Source organism: Cyphomyrmex costatus, unplaced genomic scaffold (assembly GCF_001594065.2).
Source record: "Cyphomyrmex costatus isolate MS0001 unplaced genomic scaffold, Ccosl1.0 scaffold1658, whole genome shotgun sequence".
NCBI classification, from domain to species: Eukaryota; Metazoa; Arthropoda; class Insecta; order Hymenoptera; family Formicidae; genus Cyphomyrmex; species Cyphomyrmex costatus.
This window is the reverse complement of record NW_017275672.1, coordinates 30,995-55,779: the sequence shown is the minus strand read 5'-3', so window position 1 is coordinate 55,779 and position 24,785 is coordinate 30,995. Positions and strand designations below refer to the sequence as shown.

General features: G+C 30.7%; 1 protein-coding gene across 2 annotated transcripts; it reads left to right on the top strand.

The window, feature by feature from the left end:
- The first annotated feature begins 4,818 nt into the window (after positions 1–4,818).
- On the top strand, positions 4,819–23,976 carry LOC108771800 (synaptic vesicle glycoprotein 2B). Of its 2 annotated transcripts, none has more exons than XM_018537164.1 (12): positions 4,819–5,074; positions 7,238–7,300; positions 10,105–10,266; positions 12,095–12,257; positions 18,927–19,048; positions 20,778–21,022; positions 21,442–21,599; positions 21,708–21,909; positions 21,991–22,105; positions 22,656–22,815; positions 22,953–23,080; positions 23,660–23,976. In XM_018537164.1, the coding sequence occupies exons 1-12, from the start codon at positions 5,062–5,064 to the stop codon at positions 23,728–23,730; spliced, it is 1,602 nt and encodes a 533-aa protein (XP_018392666.1). In that variant the 5' UTR covers positions 4,819–5,061; the 3' UTR covers positions 23,731–23,976. The 2 variants fall into 2 exon arrangements, with proteins under 2 accessions (XP_018392666.1, XP_018392665.1); XM_018537163.1 differs by lacking the exon at positions 4,819–5,074 and adding an exon at positions 7,122–7,156.
- Positions 23,977–24,785: the final 809 nt, after the last annotated feature.

Genomic DNA, 24,785 nt, shown 5'->3' with positions numbered 1-24,785 from the left:
AATTAAAGAGATTTTATTGTATGTAGATACGATAGTATATAATCACCACTAGAATGATATTAATCATTGTATTTCTTATTAAAATAATTGAAAAAAAAACACGACACATCCTTCGATCAATAATAGTGTAGGCATTGCAGCAGCATTACATTATCGCAATATTAATAAAATCCGCTATTGAAGCTGTGTTAATGAATTAAATGCAAAGTGAGCAATTGATTGCTCGCTTTGCATTTAATTCATTAACAAGCGGGAATTGACAAGATTAATTTTTCCACAGATGGCAAAAAAGAAGGTACTGCATGCGTTACCATAAGTTAATGTGCTATAACATATACTTCCTGCCTTGTAAATAATTCATATAGTATGAGCAAATTTGTCTTAATAGTTTCATCAGAATTGTATGCTGTAATTGTGATTCTATGTGATTCTGTATGAAGAAAACACATATGTTTCTCTTTTTCTAATAAAATTTAATAATAATAAAAAGCCGCCCATTCTGTGCCTCTCTGCAAATCACTATTTGAGTGTTTTATTAGTACTATAATAATTTATCTTTAGAAATATAAAATATATTTACACGTATATTACATGACATAATTATAAAACATAATTATCTATTTGCATATCGTACGTGCATATAACGATGTTTAATAAACTTTTTTTGTCAATTTTCTACGCTTTTGCAAATTTAAGATAATTATTTCGAAAAAAAATCCGTATACGTTTTGCAGAAAATAAAATATATCTTCATTCTTCACAGAAATATATAATTGCGTATATAATAATTACATATATAATCTTATTAAAGAGCACTTACTTAATAACACCCTAATTAGTTATTATTCACTTCAATTAAAATTTCCTCAATTGATATTCGCGGGTCCGGTGTACCTACCGATATAACAAATTAAATTATCTTTGCTTATAAAGTTAACGTAATTGAACGTTTGTTCATTTTGAAAATCTGAAGAATAAAATTATATAACTTAAAATTATATACATGTATAATAAAATTGTGAAAAACGTTTATTATAAAAACAAAGATATCTAGAAATTCGGTGCGTAATGGAAAAAAACCAGGATTAATGGACTCGTATATATATTATATAATTAAGCTTAAGATTGTTCCATAAAATTTAAGGATGTTTAGTATCTATTTTAGAATTATTAGGAATTTAACATAAATTTTACAGATCGCTCTATTATTACATCTGAGTAATTATGTAAAAGAGCATTTGAACATAAATTCTCTTAATGATTAGGTTTTTTTCGATTGTTGTGTAAAATCGCATTTTATAATATTTATTTGTAAATTTAATGAGGAATATTAAAAATTGAATCAAAGAGCCTCCCGCAAGCTCCATGCAAAAAATGCCCGTTTTCGGTATCTCGATTTTTGAAACTCTTATTATGCGAAATAGTTACATATGATGACCCAATAATCCCTGCAAAATTTCAAGACGAGCATACAGCCCGTTTAGGAAATAGGGGGGAGGGAGGGTTAAAGTTGACCATGTCCAATAAAAAAATTTAGCAATTCCACATTTGAATTCGAACAATAACGTCTAAAAAATTCAGCCTAAATGGATCTTTTAAGATTTTTGACTGATGATTATAAATATGAAGTCATATTTACAAAATTCAAAATGGCGGATCCAATATGGCGGACAATTTTTGTTAAAATTCATTGAATCTACTTGAAACTTGTTACTCGGGGTTTTTTGGGGTCGCTGATTACGAATTTGAAGTCAATTTAAAAAAATTACAAATGGCGAATCCAATACATCCAATAAAGGCGCAAGATGTAATAAACAATCCACCCAACAAAAAGTCAAGATGTAATAATGCAGCCAATAAAGGTAAGATGTACGAATCTATACAATAAACGCAAGATATAAAAATACAACTAATAAAGACAAGATGCAATAATCCAACAAAACGATTTGAAAGGTGTCAAAATTTTTTTCTAATTTTAAGTAATTAATTAATAATATTCTCATTAATAAAATAATAGTTCTGAATTTTAAGGCAACTTTGTTTTAAGGCATTTTGTTTTTATTGGTTGGATTATTACATCTTGCCTCTATTGGATGTATTGTATTCGCCATTTGTAATTTTTTTAAATTGACTTCAAATTCGTAATCAGCGACCCCAAAAACCCCCGAGTAACAAGTTTCGAGTAGATCCAAAGAATTTTAACAAAAATTGTCCGCCATATTGGATCCGCCATTTTGAATTTTGTAAATATGATTTCATATTTATAATCAACAGCCAAAAATCTTAAAAGATCCATTTAGGCTGAATTTTTTAGACGTTATTGTTCGAATTCAAATGTGGAATTGCTATATTTTTTTATTGGACATGGTCAACTTTAACCCCCCCCCTATTTCCTAAACGGGCTGTATGCTCATCTTGAAATTTTGCAGGGATTATTGGGTCATCATATGTAACTATTTGGCATAATAAAAGTTTCAAAAATCGAGGTACCGAAAACGGGCATTTTTTGCGGAGGCTCTTTTATTTTTTACTTAATGAAACAATACCTAATAAATATTCGTACGAAAATTTATTTTGGATCCATTTACTCATTACAAAGTTATTATCCTAAAATTGTAACAAAATATGCTCATTTTATTACAATCCATAAAATCATTGTAAACTAAATTATTTTTCATTTAATTTTTGTAATTAATTTCAAAACGTATTCACGGACTAATATTATTAAAATTGTTTTAATTATATCAGCTAATATTAGCTATTTTTGACTGATACTTTTATAACTGACGTTGTACAAATAAAACACTTCTTAATCGAATCCGAAACCTTTCGATATACAAAACACCTAATAACGATTTATTATATAATTGCCTATTTACATTTATACGCGCAATCTCGCGATAATAAGTAGCCATTCATAATATTTATCGGTAGAATAATTAATATTGTATTGTATAATGCAGTCTCTCGGAAAGTCTACTCCCAGATAAATATCAATTCTTTAACACCTGCAGAATTTACAGTGATTCGTTATATATATTTGATTCACGATAGTCTTCCAAATTAAGCCACGTATCGTGAATTAAACTCGACGAATCACACGTTCGTACGTAAAGATAAGATAGATTGTAATTTGTTACCCACGCGAAGCACCATAAGGCAAACAATGAATATAACGACTTTATGTGCAAAGGAATTTGGAATTTCACATCACATTGTATACTGGAATAATTTACACATATTAACACTGTTTTACTCATATATTATAAAGTTAGCAACGCACAATTCGTTTTCTTGGACTGATCTATCGATGCAATGATCACTTTATCACTTTTATGGCGGTTTGTGTAGAAGCTATAGTAATTCTCGCATTTTTATTGTCGATATTTAATTGACAATCGCGGATAAGCTTGTGAAAGTACATACAGTTGGTTATCATTGGTTTTGTTTACAGATTGTGAATCGTGATAGTATCTACAGGACGATGTATAGAACATATAGATATGACGCTATGCCGATTTTAGCATTATTCTTGCGATGACACTCGGGAAAGGTGAATCCATAAAGAGGGAACTTGATGATGGTGCAATTCCGAGCGGAAAGACACGGGCAAAAATAAAACGTACGTAAGATGTGATCTGATGAATGTGACTTTATTATTAATTTAATTTCTAGGTCCCATTTGCAATAGACAAAAAGAACGACAATTTTGATAAAACATCTAAAAAGTTAATTGCAGATATAGATCCATTTTGTTGAACTGTCAAAATAATTATGTAAGAAACTGAAGTATGTATGTACATATAATGAGCAATGTTGTAAACAAGATTGACATTCTAATAACCAGTTTGACCGTCTCACGTAATTATTTTGACAGTCCAGTAAAATTATATTATCAGATCTGTATTTAAATATATATATATATATATATATATATATATATACTTCAATAAAATAGTTCTTTTTGTGTATTATTATAATCTAAAAAAGTTTTGAGCTTCACATCAATATACCAATTTTTTTGCAATCATTCTTCATTAGCAATAACGATTAAGCTTCATTCTCTTTATTAAAAAGAATTCCGTGATTTTGAAGCAAACATCGCTTTGGTGAACCAAGCAGCAATCAAACCAGTGTGCACCATTAATTTCTAGACAGAATACCTATTTTAAATTTTGACACAGCACTTGAATAATTTACATATAAACGTGTGTTTTGTGCTCATATTATTGGAGAGCCATTAGCAATTTGTTATTCTAACAGATCGATTTACGAGTTTTTGCTGTAGCAAAAATTATGTCTGACAAAAGCGTATCCAATCTACAATACATCAAATAGACAAAGAGGAAAGGTGCATTAAGGTATACAAATGCGCGATAATGACTAAATTTCTTCTGCGAATTGTGGAGGACCTCGACTGGACTGTTGATTATTATTATTTATGTATAATAAATATATGTGCTAACCAACTTAGTGAAATGATCTGTGCAAATTTTATGGACTAAACGAATATTTTTTTCTCTATCTGGCAGACTACTTGAATTGTAAGCGATTAAAAAGAAACGCCATAAAATTGTCCTAATGAACGCAGGAGAATATTCACGTGTATTATCGCGCGAGTGTGAGTATGGGAAATGACTTTTCTTATTTTGATCCGCGGAAAAATTGTATAAGTTTTTCCAGCGGAACCTGTATCGCCCCACCGAGTAACACGCGGCGACCGTCGCGACGTCGTCGTCGTCTTCTTTGCACTTCTTGCCGACTGTATTTATGTAGGAAATCGGCCAGTTAAAACAAGTTAAAAGGTTGTCGCGCTCCATCATACTACATGTGCAGCTGAAGACGAATACTTAAAGAACATCCTTCTCAGGGTGCACACACAACGGCTGCAGAGAGCGAAGAATAAGAATTATCGGTGGTGGTTTGACATCATCGAAAATTCAATTTACTGCGTTCCAAATCCAATTTACTGCGTTCCACTGTGTATCTAACATTCTTTTTCCACAAACGTTTCACGAGAGAAAAAATCGTCCGACGCCGATAAACAAAGTCGATATTCTAATGACACCTAAAGGCAAGTTATCGCCAAATGCTCTATCGTAATATTTTTGCAAATTTCAAAAATTTTTTAATTCAAACATTTTTAAACATAATGAATCAAATCACGGAATAAAGGAAAGGAGATCAAACTCGAGGATGAAAAGTGGGCTTGAAATAGGGATTGAAAAACACATGTCAGGATACAAAATCAGGACGATGCGATTTTAATGCCATTGCGGGAAAAGTTGGAAGTGTATACCACATGATAAGGCATACGGAATACACTTGTATGCACGTTTTATTTTTAATGCAGAAATTTCAATTTTTAATCAAATATAAAATGTCATTATTTTGGAACATTTTAACGTAAAATTGATATGTATAAAATTATCATCATCAACTATCAATTTTTTATAATCGTATAAACTTTTATGCGTAGAATAATGGAATAAATCAATATGTATAAAGAAAGTATAATAATTGCTTAAAAAGAATATGTAGTTTCATGTTGTAAAATGCAATCTAATTATTCTTCATATAAAACATACGTATTAAGATAGAGATATCAAAAAGTGATTTTTTTCGAATTATTTTATATCAGCTTATTCTGCCATAAGTATTGATATAAAATATAAAATACTTTGTAAACTATATATTAATTTTTTGATAATCGTATTTTAATACTTTTACGCATGTTCCGAAATGTTTTCTTCTCATTAATTTCTTTACATTAATTTTTTACATCTCATGTTACTTTTAGTTTGTCGACTGGACGGAATTCTATATCTTCTTAATTCTTCACAAATAAAACACTTTTCATTGGAAAAAAACTTGTGAAATAAAAATTTTATATATTCTCATTTTAGTGCAATATCTCTTAAAATTTAAAAAAAAATAAAATTAATTAAACAGGCCTCATTTGTAATTAGCTCAGGTACTTATTATCAATTAAATTATTACAGTTTATATACAGTTAATTGTAGTTAATTATTATTTATTATTAAGATAAATCTCTAAAAGTTAATAATTTTATTACGTTTTATTTTTTGGAAAAAGCATAATTAAGAAAGTTTGAAGAGCGTTAGTGTCTCTCATCAATTAATTTTGTTAATCAGTTACTAAAAATTTCTCTGACAATGAGTTCAACAATATTTGTAAATATATATATATTGGACAATTCTTCTGTAGATATTCTCGTGTTTTGACTTTGATATTTTGAGCGGCTTATTAGGACGAATGCTGTCAATAAATCGTTAGTCAAACTCGATCCGTCTCGCGGTATTCGTGTTGATCGACATTACGTTCCCGATTATGCATATTCTTTAACTTCAAAATAATGGCATCGCGATTAAGAATAATACGTTATTAAGAATTATCGTGTAAATTGGAAATACATTTAACAAACTGCATTAGTATAATATTTTATACTAAACTTGTGTGTGTGTGTAACGCTTCTTGAGAAGCAAGTTTTACGTAATTAATATAAGTCACGCAAAACTATTATCACATATAATTATTTTAACTTGCATTGCGAATATATTTCCACGTATTAGTGAAGGCAACTTGTGTAACAGTTTGTATCTGCATGTAACAACTTCTTTACATAGAAATTCAAATATATCAACAAGTTATTTTCTATAGTAATAATCTAGTGTAAAGAAAATTGTGGTCTGACGTATATTCTATGAGAAATTTATTATAGTCATTGTATAATAACGTTTTTACAAATTATATTTATTTTAATTTAATTAAATGTCTAGTGACAGCGTATTTGTAATAAATGAAAAAAAAAAAAACAATATAATTATACAGTAATGTTCGATACTGTGTGTAATTATCGTTACACACAGTATCGAAAACTACATCCGCGGAGATAGCTTCTGTTTTGAGTACAACATTAACGTTTTCATTAACTGAGGCATTCATTTGTCGTGGCAATATTGACTGTTTTTCACAATAAACTCTCATACAACGAATGTTGATCATATGTGCGTAACAAGTCGCAAATGTGTTTGAGTTTAACGATCGTTGGCAAGAAAAATGGTTTTTGGACGCTTTATTAATTTATTTACTATGTATAAATCGTATAGATACAGACGTATGCGTCGTATATCAGGTGACAATTCAATTTTAATTATATAAATCTAAATCAAACATATCGAAGTTTATTTATCATAATTACTGTTTCTGCTTCTAGGTGAGGAAATAAAGTCTGAGATTTCAAGTCCCGCAGACTTCGAACGAGCAATTATAGCAACAGGTGAGCAAATTACGTAATATTACGGGAGTTGCCAAATGTGTAATAATAAAGTTATTCTCTAAATTTTCATTTTTTATAAAATATTTTATTGTATTGGAATACAAATTAGTTCGGTCCGTTTTTTTGTGTTCAAAAATGAATTTATTTCAAAACAAAATGAATGAACAGATTAATTAAAGTATTGTCCATCGCTGGCTACTACTTTTTCCCATCTCTCAGGCAATTTTCGAATTCCATCTCGAAAAAATGACTCGTCTTTGGAGGCGATCCAATTTTGGAGCCAATTTTCGAGCCAATTTTCGATTTCTGCGAAAGAAGTGAACCGGTGACTTGCTAAATCGTGCTGCATCCTTCGAAACAACCAGTAATCAGAAGGAGCAATGTCCGGAGAATACGACGGGTGCAGTAAAACATCCCATTTGAACGTTTCTAAATATTTTTTTACGACTTTTGCGAGGCCGAGCGTTGTCATGAAGAAAAATAATAATAATAATAAGGCACCCAATTTCCTTGTTTTTTAATCATTCCCATGGCTCTCAATCGTACAGAAACGGCTTGTTGAGTTACTCCCAATGATTCTGCAAGCTCCTCTTGCATTTGACTCTGATCTTCTTCGAGTAATGCCCCTAATTCTTTGTCTTTGAATTTTTTTGGCTGTCCAGAGCGAAGCTTATCTTCAATCTCCATCCTTGAAACATCGAAACCATTCCCTACATGATTTATCAGTTGGAGCAGTGTCACCATAAACTTCGACAAGCATTCGATGGGCTTCAGCTGCACTTTTCTTCCAATTAAAGCAGAAAATTAAAACCTCCCGCAAATGTTGCTTGGTTAACACAAAATTCGACATTTCAAACATAGTAAAACTCAAGGTTTTTGTATGAAACTCAAAGTGATATAAACTGAATATTATTAGCAGGTGTCTAACCTCTCTGAAACCGCCAAAATCAGCTGTCACTATGAATCATTCACAACAGCCGGAGCTATCTTTTGGAAAACGGACCGAACTAATTTGTACTCCTAATAAAATATTTGACATTTATTGTATATAATAAAAAGTAACTTAATTTATATGATTACACTATTATCAGCTGCACATAAGCAATAAAACTTAATATCAATTGTACATAATATTTATTTTGTAAAACGCCAATTAGCACATAACAAGATGTATTCTGTCAAATTTTTTTATCTATATACTTATTACTCATATCTTATTTATTTCATATTTTTGCAGCATCAAATGCTGCTTATTAAGAGTAAACATATAAAATATTGCACAATTTATATCATATACATTTAACATATATATTTTCTCTACATATAATTTATAAGTTTTGCTATTAATCTTTATTTAATACATTTATTGTCATGCAGTATAGCTCTTTTTAATATTCTCTTATTCTATTTTATCTTCAAAAAGAAAAAATTATTGATACGTAGGTACTTTGATTTTTTAATAAATAATGTATTTGTAATAAGTATAAACATCGAAAAATTTGATTAAACTTCAGTTAATATGTACACACATGTGATTGGTTAAAAAAAATATTAGATAATTATACATTTTTTATAACATCATAGAGTCTTCCGTTTCAACATGGAAGCCCGCGGAGTTCATTGGCACAATTTTCATAGTTTTGATACTCGATTGTTCAAACCATCGACATATAACATGGACTACGCACAGGCTGAAAGAATATGACCGGCCCGAAAGAAAGAGATAGCGATCGGTGTAGTCAAGCTCTGTCTCTTTCTAACGTAGTATTAAAGAGAGCGAGCGATTGACATACACCGCGTTTTCTCTTTTTCTAATTCGCCGGACACTTTTTATGTATGGATTGCGCAGTCCATACTATATGTCGATGGTTCAAACTAATTATTATGATTAAACTGTATATATTAAAGAAAAACTTTTTCTGTATTTTTACGTCAGGAATAATCTTGTATAAATATGTACTGCATATTTTTTTTAGTAAGTAATAAATACGAGAATACGCTTTTATTGTAATCAAGGAAAGAAAGTGAGGGTATTTTTTTCAGAGAGACGCGCTGCTAAAGTGTCTGCGAGTTATCGTCATGTCTTATTTCGTAAACCTTGCCGTTCACTTTATTAGGGCAAAGAGTATACAATGATACAATATCAATGCGCTCCTCGCCTGGAATGAATACCAAGGTTCACAAAACATTAGCATTAGCAATAAATGACAACACATGATAATTTGTTTACGATAGCTTTAATGTGCTCTAGTGCGCACTAATTATAAGTGCATCCAATCGAATTCATGCTGAGTTTGTTTATACATATATATAAGTCAACATAATATATTCTGTCTTATACTTTATTATTTCATTATAAAAAGTTACTGTTATTAATTAAAATAATAGGTTATTAATTAAAATAATGTAGGGTATAGTGACGGAAAAATTTTTCTTAATTAATTTTTCTAAATTAAATTATTCTCTCAAGCAGTGCGACATTTTGAAGTACTTGAAAATTTACTTGTCTATTGTTAAATCAAGTATTCTCTTTTTTATTGTAATACTACCTTATTAAACTTAAGGAAAAGTACTTACATTATAAGAGAAATATTTTACGGTAACTTTTCCATCTTTTTTTCATTATATAAATAGGTAAGATAAACTAAACATGATATCAACTTATCTTTTGTCCGATTTTCTCTATTATAGCGATGATTATTTATAACTCTTAAGATGTCAAACGTGTTATTTATGAACATTTGTCACAATGAAAATAAGAATAATTTAATCAATACGTTAAAATATTTTTTCCTATTTGCCAGGATATGGAAAATTTAATTATTTGCTATTACTGGCGGTGCTACCGGCTAGTTTCTCCAGTATCTTTTCATCGTCAGCAATGTCCTACGTGTTACCATCAGCCGAATGTGATCTTCAATTAACGATGTTCGACAAGGGGCTGTTGAATTCGATGGCATTTGCAGGTATAGCATTTTGAACCGTTTAACAATTGCATAACAACGCTTTATTACAGATGCCAGGAAGCTCAATGAGAGCCCTGGAAACCTAGAGCTTGGCGTACTTAAAGTCCGTATGTACAATTATTGTGCGGTGTACACTGCCGGTTCATTCGTAGACAATAACGTGAAGGCAAAACACGTAAACTCACGGTAAATACCGTACCATTTTATTTCTTGTCGCATGCAAATTCTGAGCAACTTTAATTTTCGACCCTGTTTTCCGCGTTTTTGATCCATGACCAATTATTATCAGGCCGATTGATGTGCCTCTACAAAGGTCTCAAAATACAGCCATCATGGTGTTCTCCTCGCAATCAACAACGATTTATGATTGAACCAATTGTTAACATTTGCAATCTGTCATGGCTGTTTGTCTTTCAAATTTAAAATTAATAAGATAAAAGTGTATTACACACACGCGCGCGCGCGTGCACATTTACAAATTACGTTTGAAAAGATTGGTAAAAAATTTTGCCTACATGAATATACATATAAATAAATATAAACATGTATAATTATATATGAAATACATCCATACGTGTTAACATATTCTTTCTTTTTTAAATTATCCTATAGTGTAATAAAAATAATAATACGCTCTCGCCTCGTCTTGATAAGTTCAACTTATCAAGCAACTTGTGACGCCTCAACAGTAAGTTCAGTTCATGGAACGTTGACATTAGTTCGGATCACCACACGATAATAATCTACAAATTTTTTGGCACCTCTGAAGAAAATGCATGAAAGCCTTAAAAGTATCGTCAAAAATAATAATTATTATTATGAGAAAACATAAAAAAATAATTAGATATTTTTCGCATTGTTTGTTTTAGAAAAAATCAAGTTTAGAGAAATGTAAAAAGAATTGCACATAATTACTATGTGTATATATAATTTTACATACAATCGTATATGAGTTATTTATATAATACTTTTCTAACTTAATTTTTTTTAAAACAAACAATGCAAAAATTATTCCTATAGTTATTTTTTATCTTTTCTCATTATATTATTGTTATTGTTAACACCAAAAATAATTTTACAAAAAAAAGAATACATGGATATATACGGATATATTTCTTTATATATAATTATATACGTTTATAAAAATATTTATACATGGTTATGTATTTTATACATATTTATACATATATTCATACATGGAAAATTTTTTACCGGGAAATAAGTGGTTATATGTGTATGTATTATGTTTTTACATGTTCTCAAAAAAATTGTATATCTTCTTATTTATCAACAACAAAGATTTAGTAAACTAGATATTCCATAGCAAAAATACAGAAAAAACAGTGAGAAAGACAGTATATTTAAATATTTAAATCTTAGTTTTTAAAGGTACAAAAAATATATAAAATATTTTAAACATTAATTTAGTATTATGCTCTCAAAAAATGATTAGAACTCTTTTAGAAAAGGCTTAGAAAAACACCATTTATATTTGCGTTACATATGTAAATTTCCATCTTGTTTTTCGAATCTAATTGGAATGGATTTTTTTGCAAAACAAAATATTTTTCTTCTATAATTTTAGCCAAAATCAGTTCTTAACTAGGAGGCCATTGCAAGTACATATCCATCAAATAATCTAGCATTGATTTTGTAAATTTATAGCACGTCGCAAATGCAGGAACAATGTTTATATAAATTTACTTCAAAATGTAAACGTTTTATTTTAGTTACATTTTACTTATTTCTTGTTCTTAGTTTAATGTGAAATTTCTAATAGAGAATTCATATGAAAGCAGAATCGGCTGATCAGTTGATTTGTTTTCAGGAATGATTATTACGGCATTCTTCTGGGGTTGTGTTACTGACATGTTCGGTCGTAAGAAAATAATGTTCTACGGTTACCTGCTTACTGGTCTACTAAGTGTGGCGACGTGTTTTTCACATAGATCTTGGCATTTAATAACGTTCAAATTTTTTGACGGTATGATGTAAGTTGAAATTAACAGTCGGTGTAATATATAATATTACAATTTACATACTCTAATTATCACTGCGTTGATGGAAAAATGGGTAAATGTTAAGAAGACCCTTTCCACCTCAAATTTTGATAAAAGTACACTCATTCGACGCGTTTTTGCAGGAAACGAACGAATCTGGCAATAAAAGTACACTCTGCCCTCCGAACCGAGATATTAAGCGTTAAAGTTGACGACTGTTGAGGTTAGGAAATCTGTCACAGTCGCGAAATATGGCGATGCAAGCATACCAAGACTAGAACCAGAACAGTCAACTCGGTCAAATATCGGTAGAGGGAGTAGGCCAAAAAGTGACGGCGGATAACTTCCCCCACTTTTGCGCTTCATTATTCCTCTCTGTCGCTCTGATAGTCGTTTTCAATTCGTGACTGCGCATGTCAAACAAACCTTGTTTCTGTTTGATTGAATTAAAAAAGATAAAAAAGATAAAACGTGCCAAAAATTTATCATATGTGACTTACGATGACCGAGCGAGTGTGCTGTGTTCGAAATTGTTTCAATCCTTAAGAAAAAGAAAATCGAAAAGGTTTAAGAACAAGAATTTCTTGGTTATAACCGATGCGCGCATGCGCAAACTTTCACACAATATGCAATGCCACTGCGCATTGTGTGAATAACCGCGGACGTTTTTTGACCTACCCCCACCACGCTAGTTGACTCTCCTGGGTATCGATCATGAAACTTTTTCCCTAGGATGAAAAGTGAAAATTTTTACCATTGAAATTAATGGAGAAATTTTTCACTTTTCACTTTTCATCCTAGAAAAAAAGTTTCATGATCGATACCTTGGTTCTAGTCTTCTTGAAGCATACATTTAGATTATATTTTCATGCTATTGCGCATGCGTTTCACTATTCCGTATGTACAATAGAGTACACGAAATTTAAAATCAATTTAAAAACTGATTCGGTTCGGAGGGCAGAGCGACACTTTTTATTGCCAGATTCGTTCGTTTCGTGCAAAAACGCGTCGAATGAGTGTACTTTTATTAAAATTTGAGGTGGACGGGGTCTTCTTAACATTTACCGAAAAATGATACAAGTAAAACAATTAAGATTTTTGAGATAATATAAAAAAAATTGATCTCTTAAGGGAATTCTAAAGCATCGGGAGTGACCAACAATTACAGTGAATCATTTTCTCCGAATTGGCTTTATAGATCATTATAATTTTTTCACACGATGAAAGTACACATAAAAATGAATGGGTAACGCTAATGGGCCTTCTACAATAAGCCATAAGTCACAAATCATAAGTCATAGGCTAGAAATGGACCAATCATGGTCGTCAATTTTTAGTTTCTTACTTCCGATTTATGACTTATGGCTTATTGTAGAAGGCCCATAAATTTGATTAAAAAATTGAAGAAAGAAATAAAAAATTCACTTATTTCAGCTCTTACAGCTGTCACTTGAGGTTATAATTTACTAGCTTATTGTAGAAATTCTGTAGGTCGTACATACCAAATGATACCCTCGAGCAAAGCGTATGACGTGCACAAATAAAAATCCTAAGCTTGCGAAATTGTCATCTAAGGTCTAACAAAAAAGATAATCCAAAATATTTGTTTCACGTGTAATCGTTTCGCTGGCACAGATAAACAGCATGAGAATTGTGTATCAAGTATGGTACAGCCGGTACAGGGCATGGTCGAAGTACTTCGACCATGGTACAGGGTACAATATGTATTGCGGTAGATGGCGTAGGAACTTGAGAGAGGAAAGTAACAGGAGAAAGAGAGATAAACATAAGTTCTATCCTTTTTTTCTCTTAAGGTGATGCTGGACTCGCCTGTATTATCCACGAAACAAGCGTTTTTGACGTTTTCGTTCCTGTCGAACCTCTTCACAGTAGTTTCACAAAATAAAAATTCCTTCTCCACGATTAAAATATCTGAGCTAATGTATCTGCCCCTGGGTATCGATTATGTAACTTTTTCTCTAGGGCGAAAACGTGAAAAGTGAAAATTTTTTGCATGTGTGTATGTATGTTCATACAATACATTCGTAACAATTTTCACTTTTCACGTTTCCGCTCTAGATAAAAAGTTACATGATTGATATCCTGGTGTATATTGTGTCCAAAGCTGGAAAAAGTATGAAATTACAGATTTCTTTATCCATTTTTATCTTCAGCGTTGGTCGCCATATTGAGGTTAAATGGATAAAGAAATCTATGATTTCATACTTTTTCCAGCTTTGGACACAAAAGACACCAGGGGCACGTATATTAGCTCGGATATTTTAATCGTAGAGAAGGAATTTTTATTCCGTGAAACTACTGCGAAGAGGTTCGACAGAAACAAAAACGCTTATTTTATCGATAATACAGGCGGGTCCAGCACATAGATATTTATATAACACTAGATCGCTAACTGGGCTCTAGTACATGATTCCTAAAAGTATGTACTAAACCCATGTCACGTGTCCGTGACGTTGGCGCATTACTAGCAGCCGACGCATCTGGAGACAATAAAATACGAGAATGATTGCGACTTACCTATGAAATATTACCACTTGCTTTTCTTTTCCACTTAAACGGCGGCAACTTTTAACACGATAATTGATAATGGCATTGTAAATTTTCCAAAATCACGCACAAACGAACGTTACACGTACGTATATCGCCCATGTGGCCTTACCGCGGCCATTACACAATAGTATATACCACGTGACCGTTTCATTCCGACGTCACGCTTCGAAATACATAAATTTTGGAATCAATTTTTATGCACGGTATATAGGGAAGTTAGCGATCTAGTGTTATATAAATATCTATGGTCCAGCATCACCTTAAGGTACTTTTCCATGCGCAGCACGCTGCAGCAGCAATTCGTTACTATTGGTTAAGAATTGTATGTAAGCTAGATGACGCACTTCCGGCGCAAAATACATTTTGCCGCAGTTCGTTGAAGTTGAACCGAACGAACAGCAAGCGGCAAAATCGAGAAAGCGTACAATATGTCCGTCGTTTCATTATGAAAATATTATTTATTGCAATAAATATTAGGAAAATAAACGAAGAATGGCTTCGGATAAGGTACGAATGTTTGTAAATTAGATCATTTTATACTTTACACTTTACTTTTTCAAATTTGTGATAAAGTATAAAATGATCTAATTTACGAACATGTATCCGTACCTTATCCGAAGCCATTTTTCGCTTATTTTCCTAATATTTATTGCAATAAATAATATTTTCATAATGAAACAACGGACATATTGTACGCTTTCTCGATTTTGCCGCTTGCTGTTTGCTGTTCGTTCGGTTCAACTTCAACGAATTGCGGCAAAATGTATTTTGCGCCGGAAGTGTGTCGTCTAGCTTACATAAAATTCTTAACCAATAGTAACGAAATTGCTGCTGCGCATGAAAAAGCACCTTTAAGTTGAGCGCGCAGCACCGTCTGACATAGATTTTTTAGCAGGATCATCAAAACTGTATTATCGACCTCGATCAAGTTCGGCTGTCGCTTTAGGATCCCATAAGTTGAGCGCGCAGCACCGTCCGACATAGACTGCGTTCCGTTTCTGGCATATACGCGCATTTTATATAGTGAGCGTCACGTATACTATAGGGGAATGCGCGCACATGCATGAAACGGAACGCAGCCATAGATTTTTTAGCAGGATCACTAAAACTGTATTATCGATCTCGATCAAGTTTGGCCGTCGCTTTAGGATCTCCTTAAAGACTAATATACATATTTTCATGAAAAAACGACACATTTATTATATAGCTTATTTATAGAAATAACAGGCTTGTATAATAAGATCTGATTTATAAGTCGAAACTAAATCGATATTAATTGATTTTTCAGATCGTTTGATTTGATATCGTTTATATTTTCTATTGATCTTTGAAGAAGATCGACGCATCGATAAAATGTCGATCTTCTTTTGAAGATCAATATCTAATAAGTATCAAATCAAACAGTCCTAAAGATCAATCGATTTGTGAGCCTGGGATAAAATTTGTCGGATAATTGTATACCGGATAATTTACTTCTACCAGATAACCGGATTTTATCCAGCAATTGCACAAAGAGAAAAATTGAAAATCTGGTTGTTTTGAAGATCTGAGTAGAAAAAAGAGGATTTTTTTAAAATACATATAAGCTATTATATAAATATACTATAAAAATTTAATAATTAATAATATTTAAGTACAAGGACTCTTAATATTAAAATGACAGTTGTGTAATAAAGGACTAATAAAAGTCAAATAAATAATTTATCAAAATTTCAAATAAAGTGATGAGCTACATACTAATTATAAATTTTAGTATTTTACTTAATAAGTCAACAAATTAACATTACATTACATAACACGCGCATAAATGGGTCGACATTACACCTTGGGCTGAGATAGTTGGAACTTGTATTGAAATCAATGACAACTTCAAATTAAGATATCGATTTATCGTTAGTTTTTTCCCAGGTGTATACCGGACCCTAATTTATGCGGGCGTTATGTAATGTCAATTTATTATCGTCGAATTATTAAGGGATGCTGGAGTGTCCCTGTTTTATCATTACTTAGTTAAAGACTCGTTTCTCTTAATTGCATTTACGGATGGAAAAATCCTTCTGCATAATTAAAGTATCGACAAAAACGGAGGGTGCTAGCTACATTTCAATACGAAAAACCGAAAAAAAATTTACAGTTTCGTTATCGGCTTCTGCAGTCGACTCGACACATTAGGCCTGTTCTTTTTACTGAACTGGTGCATAGAGTGCAATAAGTTGAAGTAAAACAGATATACGTTTGTTTCATTTCAACTTATTGCACTGTGTGCACTAGTTCAGACAGTGCAGACAAAAAGAACAGGCCTATTATGTGCTGCATATAAAAGTTTTTGACCTTGCACGTTCACAGGAAGTAGCTGGCGAACGTTAAAAAACCTGAGAGAACAATCCTATGCTTGCAGAAACGAGCTACAAGCTTTAGTATAATGGGCCTTCTACAATAAGCCATAAGTCATAAATCGGAAGTAAGAAACTTATGGGCCTTCTACAATAAGCCGTAAGTCACAAATCATAAGTCATAAGCTAGAATTGGACCAATCACAGTCGTCAATTTTTAGTTTCTTACTTCCGATTTATGGCTGCGGTCGAGTTGCCACTACGAATGCTTTAAAGCGTTTCTTGATTGGTCAATTTGTAAAACTCTTTCTTTTGATTGGTCAATCTAACGCTTCAAAGCATTCGTAGTGGCAACTCGACCGCAGCCATAGACTTATGGCTTATTGTAGAAGGCCCATAAGAGGAATGAGTATCCGCAAATTTCATTGATATGCTAACCTTTTTGTTACGGGTGACAAGTCGATCATTTCTATTGATCCCATACTTCATGATTGATCCAGTGATGCACTTTTCGTGACAGCGCCGCTATCGGAATATCGCGGAACTGTTATGCTGAGAAGCATTAAGCGGGGAGCACAGACTTTTGCATAACGCATAAACCATATACATAAAGAATTTGATTGGTCCATTGACTCATGCATAAGAAAATGGACCAATGAAATTCCTTATGCATTTGCTTTATGCGTTATGCAAAAGTCTGTGCTCCCCGCTTAAGACTGCAAAAGCCGATAACAAAACTGTAAATTTTTAATTTTTTTCCGTTTTTCGTATTGAAATGTAGCTAGCACCCTCCGTTTTTGTTGATACTTTAATTATGCAGAAGGATTTTTCCATCCGTAAATGCAATTAAGAGAAACGAGTCTTTAACTAAGTATATAATGATAAAACAGAACACTCCAGCATCTCCTTAAAGTAAAATTTATAATTAGTATTTATGTAGCTCACTTTATTTGAAATTTTGACAAATTATTTACTTGACTCTTATTAGTCCTTTATTACACAATTGTCATTTTAATAATTGTAATATCTATTAATTTTTTTAAATTAGATTTTTATTAGATTTTTCAATATTTATTGTTGATTTTTTAATGAAGTTAAATATTCAAAATAAACTTAATAATAAAGCCCTATTCTGTAAATTCTATTAAGATTTAACAATATTTGTATTAAATTTATTTAAAGTTAAATATTTTACAAGTCACTAGTAAAACTATAAATAGTATTTTGAAAAAGTATTGAGCAAATTAGAAAATAAAATTAAAATTAATAAATTAATTATCAATAAACTTTTTAGTATTAACAAAAGCAACGATGCATAAGAAACTGAAGATAAAGTTAATACGTTTTTAAATAGTGCTAATTAGATAAGCTGTCTTCTTTAAAAGTAATCTTATAATACAAAACTGTTAAAAATATCTGTAAATATTTCAACAAAATCACAAATCAAAGTCAGATAACGACATAAGCATAAAAAAGGGATGAAGTCTTTTACAAGAAAAAAATTTATCTTTTACAAGACAACCTGGTGATATAGAACAAAGAAAAAAGCAACTATATCATATTTACCGTAGAAATAGATGAATATCTTGCTTTATCTAAAAATTTTAAAAATGCTCTACTGAAAAGTTGCTAATTTTGAAATCTGTTACTTATTTATAAATGTAGCAATGTTTATACAATAATTAATTTGTAAAAGATTGAATATTTTGTGGATATTTTGTTATTAGATACGTAACAGTTAATTAACAAATTGTAGCATATCCGGTCCATATGCGGCACTTATGTCATATTTAGCGGAAATACACAACGAAGTACATCGATCAAGATCGTACATGTGGCTTGGCGTGTTCTTCTCGCTTGGAAACATTTCTTTGCCATGTAAGTACAGCCTTTACAGCCTTATCTACATACTTTCGACGGGAATTAAATTATGAAAATAAAATTATCAAATTTTATACCGGTAATGTATGTAATGTTGCAATATATGTATACAATATACATAATGCTGATGTTGTAAGAATTGAAAACAGAATTACAATTGATTTAGGAATTTGTAGTAAAAGTGTTATAAAAACATACAATATTTCATATTTTACTCAAGTACTCAATATACAAACATACATTTTTTGCGACAAATAAACTTGAATAAAGTTAAATATGATTAAATTAGGTCATAATAAGGATAAAAAATAAAGGACTTTTAATGTCAAAACAATAAAAATTAGAAAGCATGTAAAAGTCAATTATAAAAAAACATATAAAAGTTAAGATATAGAACATATTTTAATTCGTAAATTAGTTTTAAATAATATACATATATAACGCATCATTCAATAAGTCCCGGGCCTGACATAATAGATGGCGCACTAATAATAAATCCATATGAATTTTAGAAAGTACTAAATCTTCAAATATACGTGTCAAAATTTTAGCTCAATCGGACCTTTACTTTATAGTGGTTTAAGTGACGCTACTTTCGCATTTTTCAAAACAATGGAAAAATCTGAATTTCGTGTGTTGATAAAGCATTGCTTCCTGATGGGAAAAAATACCGTTCAAGCAAAGCAATATGGCTTGATAAGTGTTATTCGGACTCTACTCCGTCGGAAACAACAGTTAAGAGGTGTGGTATGCTGACTTTAAACGCGGTCGTAAAAACACAAATAATGCTGAACACTCTGGTCGTCCAAATTCGACAAAAGTACCGTCACTTAAACCATTGTAATTTGTAAAGGTCCGATTGAACTAAAATTTTGACACGTATGTTTGAAGATTTAGTACTTTCTAAAAATCATATGGATTTGTTATTAGTGCGCCATCTATTATGTCAGACGCGGGACTTATTGAGTGATGTGTTATATATGTAGTATATATGATATATGTATATTACGTTTTCGGCTTCAAGTTTGAGCCATTTAGATGATCAATTCCACGTATTGAGCTGTTAGAAAAATGATTGTAATAATATACAGATATATTAGATGAGGCCAGATGAGAATGTTTTATATAGAAATAAAATTTGCTCACAAACGGTTGACTGACCGATTGTTAGAAATATCTTTATGCAATAAATAACATTTATATAAATTGATTAAATTATTAATATCCCACAGTTATTGGAGCAAGCAAAACGTCATTTTGATAAAAAAACATTTACCGAAATGGCCATACAATTATGTTTAAATTGATAGATTCTCGTCAAAACAATTATAATAGTTAGTACAGATATGTAAGTCAAAAATTAAATATTTATGATCAATTTATGTTATTTACTGAAATATGGAGATATATTGTCAACAATTGGTCGGTCAATCATTTGCGAGCAAATTTTGTTTCTCTACAAAACATTGATCTTATCTCATCTCATACAATCTCTATAATTTTGCAATTATCTTTTTAACAACTCGATTGCGTGAAATTGAATATCTGAAGATGGCTTAAACTTAAAGTCGAAACATGTAATATATACATATTGTTTAAATTAAATTACGGATTAGAATAAATTTTATATTTAACTTTTATATATGTTTCTTACAATTCACTCTTATATGCACTTTCTAATTTTTATTCTTTAAAATATGATCTTTTTGAATTTCTTTATTCACAGGTATAGCATGGCTTATAATACCTCAAAAGTGGTACATCACATTTTTAAATGATACATTGGAGATAGCTTCCTGGAGAATGTTCTTAGTCATTTGTTCGCTGCCCGAATTTTTAGCATGCATAGCTCTTTTTGCTTTTCCAGAGAGTCCGCGTTTCCTTATTTTAAAAGGTCGACATGACGAGGCATTGAATGTCTTCAAAAAAATTTACTCACTCAATACTGGCAAGGATCCTAATACATATCCGGTACGTACATATATAAAAAGAATTTTTTTACATAGGTATTTTTTTTATCTATTCACACATTTTGACAATATCATAAAATATACACAATAACTGCATACAATGATTACGAGATTGTCGTATCATATTTATTTAAATACGTTATATAATTTATTCATTTATTGTAACAACTTTAAAGATTTTAATAATCTAATTATATACAAACCAGTTCAAAGTGAACATACTTAAAGTGTATGTAACTTTCGGCCGATTTTCGAATCGCCTCCGCCTTCCGCTGTCCCCCTCATCAAATCGGCCGAAAGTTACATACACTTTAAGTATATTCCATATTTAACCATATATATATATATATATATATACACACACACACACACACACACACACGTGTGTGTGTGTGTATGTGTATTATTATCAATTGATAGATAAAAAGTTTAGAGGATGAATATTCCATTGAATCATGCGGAGAACGTATACAGGACAAGCTGAAGAATTGTTACAAACTGATAAAGCCACTCTTCTTACGACCCAATGTCTTTAGATTGATACTCATATCAATGATACAGCTTGGAGCAACAATAGGGTCAGCTTAATTTATCTTTCATCTATTTTAATTTTAATTCTAAAAAAATGGAGTCACTAAAATTAAAGAACTTAAAAAGTTCATTTGATGCCGATTGTAACTATGCAGGTCGAATTCGCTCCGACTTTGGATGCCCCAGCTGTTTGCAATGATTGAGAATTACAAAAGTACTGTCATGAAGAAGAACAATAATCACATGTCAGGTTTACAGCCTTCATTTTGTTATATGTTAACTCAGGAAAAGTCATATCTTAATTCCACGCATTATGCCAACAATATAATAAGCAATTCTACGGCTGTATGCGTTCCGGTAAATCACTAATTTATAAATTGACTGCAAATCGGGAAACAAATCCTATAGAAATAATAATATTGTACATAACAATTTTAGGCGGAGTTGAATTCCAGAGTCTTTATCAATTCCATTGTCATCGCCATAACAGGTGTTATCGGTTATACTGTAGCTGGTTCTCTGATAACTGTGATTGGAAAGAGGAAGTTAATGGGTAAGATGATAAATAATTTGATGTTAAAGAAATAGAAATTCGAAATTCGAAGGGAAATCAGAAATATTGTTGTGTCAAACGCTATGTATTTATTCCTCATATAAATAATAACAAAATCAAAGTATAAAGAAAAAACGATCTAAATTGAGCGTAATAAGATTTTTTATAAAATAAATTTCTAGTTTACAATGTTAATACAACATAAAAATAAAAAGTGTAAAATATATAAAAAATATAAAATAATATAAAATTAATATCGTACGTTTCGAAACTCACGGTTCCTTCTTCAGCGATTCTTATGTATGTTACAATGTCATAGAGAGCATAATCTTACGGTCTAAGCGACATGGTGTGGTACAATTTGATCAAAGAAATTGATTCTCCTGTTTTTGTGTGAAATCAAGACTAAAATCAAGACTAAAATCTTGAAGCAAGATTACAATATTTTTGCTTATTATTTGAGTAGATTATGGTTGATTTAAGAATAACTTTTTTTTGATATGTTTACAATTATTTATAATTCCTATAATTATATTTAATTCTTGTACAGCAATTTGCTTCATTATCGCTGCTATTTGTTGCGGTTCATTGTACTGGGCAGAAAATACTAATGGTATTCTCGGATTGTCTTCGGTATTTGTTGCCATGACGAGTATAGGTGGTGCAACTGTTGTTAACATTATTGTTGATAATTTTCCTACATATCTAAGGTAAGACACTTATCATTAATTATATATTAATAATATAAAATATTAATTAAAAAATATTTATATTGCATTATTTTGTATTATTTTTACCCTATTATTATTAATCCATTTAATATATCCATATTTTTTTCTTGTTCCAGAACCATGGCGGTTAGTATAACCATGATGATGGGAAGAATTGGCGCAGTAATCGGTAATCTATTGTTTCCGGTTTTACTCAATCTATTCTGTTTAGGACCGTTTGTTATGATCGGTTTAGCCTCTTTAGGTAAAAACAATATTTGCATATTGAATAGCACTCATATTTTTACATTAAACATAGCTTTTACATATATTAAGTGAAACACTCGACAAACATCGGAATACGTGTATGTTAAAAATTCAACATAGTATAAGTAAAATGTTTTAAACAAGAGTTACATGATTTGAAGGAGGACAAGTAATGATAAAATTAATTTTCAAAAGAAATCAATTTTTTATGGTCGTAGAAGGATCGTGGCATTTTTTAAACTAGAGTCATATAATTTTTTACGTAATATAATATCTCTAACTATTCTACATATAAAATATTAAGATAGGAATTTATGTAAAAAAGTCAATAAATAAATCATAAAATATTTTACACTTTATTTTGACACATTTTGAAACAAAAAATATCTCATAAACAATTAATTTTTTGACAATCGTATCTCAATACTTTTATGCATAGAATTAATAATAAGATGAAATAATTGTTGTAACGAAAACACATTTCTTTCCATTCAATTTTTGACCTGTTCCGTAGTTTTATTTAATATGTCCTACTTATTATAAAAATATTTTTTAACTATTTCTAATTATTTTACAGTATCTGCACTTCTGGTTGCTATTCTACCCCGAAAAACAACGCAAGATGACAAACCGAAAGATATTGTTTAATCTTTCTGGTTACATACAACGTTGATTTCTTTATTTGCTTTATTATTTGTCGAAAAGTCAACATGTAAATATATTTCCGCACAATTTAATAATTGTCGTCGTTCTTTTATATCCGCGCTATATCTTCCATATTATGTAAATATATACATACATACTACTCATCTAATAAATAAGGCCTATATACTCCCACCTATTGTGTTCTATATATGTGTACATAATATAAACGATCATGCGATCATACAATATGTACAATACATATTTTAAATTCATTCCACAAATATTCTATGTAATATTTAATATTTCATTATCTCTGTCTTTAATTGTTCTAATTGTATTTATCACAATTTTCTGTTATGAGCAATTTAAATTAACAACAACAAAAACAGTGCAACAAAAAGTGTAACTAATTCAATGTATAAAAAAATGTAATAAAATTCTTTTATTACTAATGTCTTCTTCAGCCTTTCCATATGCAAAATATGCAATGCCGAAAGAGGGCGCAATAAAAACCCTTTTTTTTTTTTTTTGAAAAAACTGCTGAATGGCTACTACTGAAGGCTAATTGTCAGCGAAAATTTCTCTACAAAAAATATCAACATTTAGCGTACATACCCATCCACCTGCACGCACACGCACACACATCAGCGTAACCAACTTATTATATTTTCTTCATAAGACCTTTTTCACTTCATTCTGCTTTGATATTATCTCACGTTATACGTAAAATTGTTGAAGAACATTACCATATAATAGATTACAAAATCATTAAGTAAATGTTTTATTTTGAAATATGTTTGTGATTTTATTTTGATATAAATTCTTTTTAAAATTAACATTTAATTTAATTTTATACTACTTTCACCTGAAAGTTATTTTTTTGTTCATGCAGCTTCCAATGTAATAGTTTGAGAGCACAAGTATTGTTGTAAAACGCTATGTCCACAGACTAGAACTCGGTCCAGCGCAACTCCTCCAAAGCGCAAACTTTGGCGTATGACGTGCACGTGCAACTTATTGTTATGGTGGAAGTAATTATATATATAAAGTGTTCTCAT

Excerpts from the sequence above, each read along its gene's own strand:
- LOC108771800 (XM_018537163.1), top strand. Across the intron at positions 21,023-21,441 it reads AGGATCCTAATACATATCCG|ATAAAAAGTTTAGAGGATGA; the intron begins GTACGTACATAT and ends ATCAATTGATAG. Across the intron at positions 22,816-22,952 it reads AATTTTCCTACATATCTAAG|AACCATGGCGGTTAGTATAA; the intron begins GTAAGACACTTA and ends TTCTTGTTCCAG.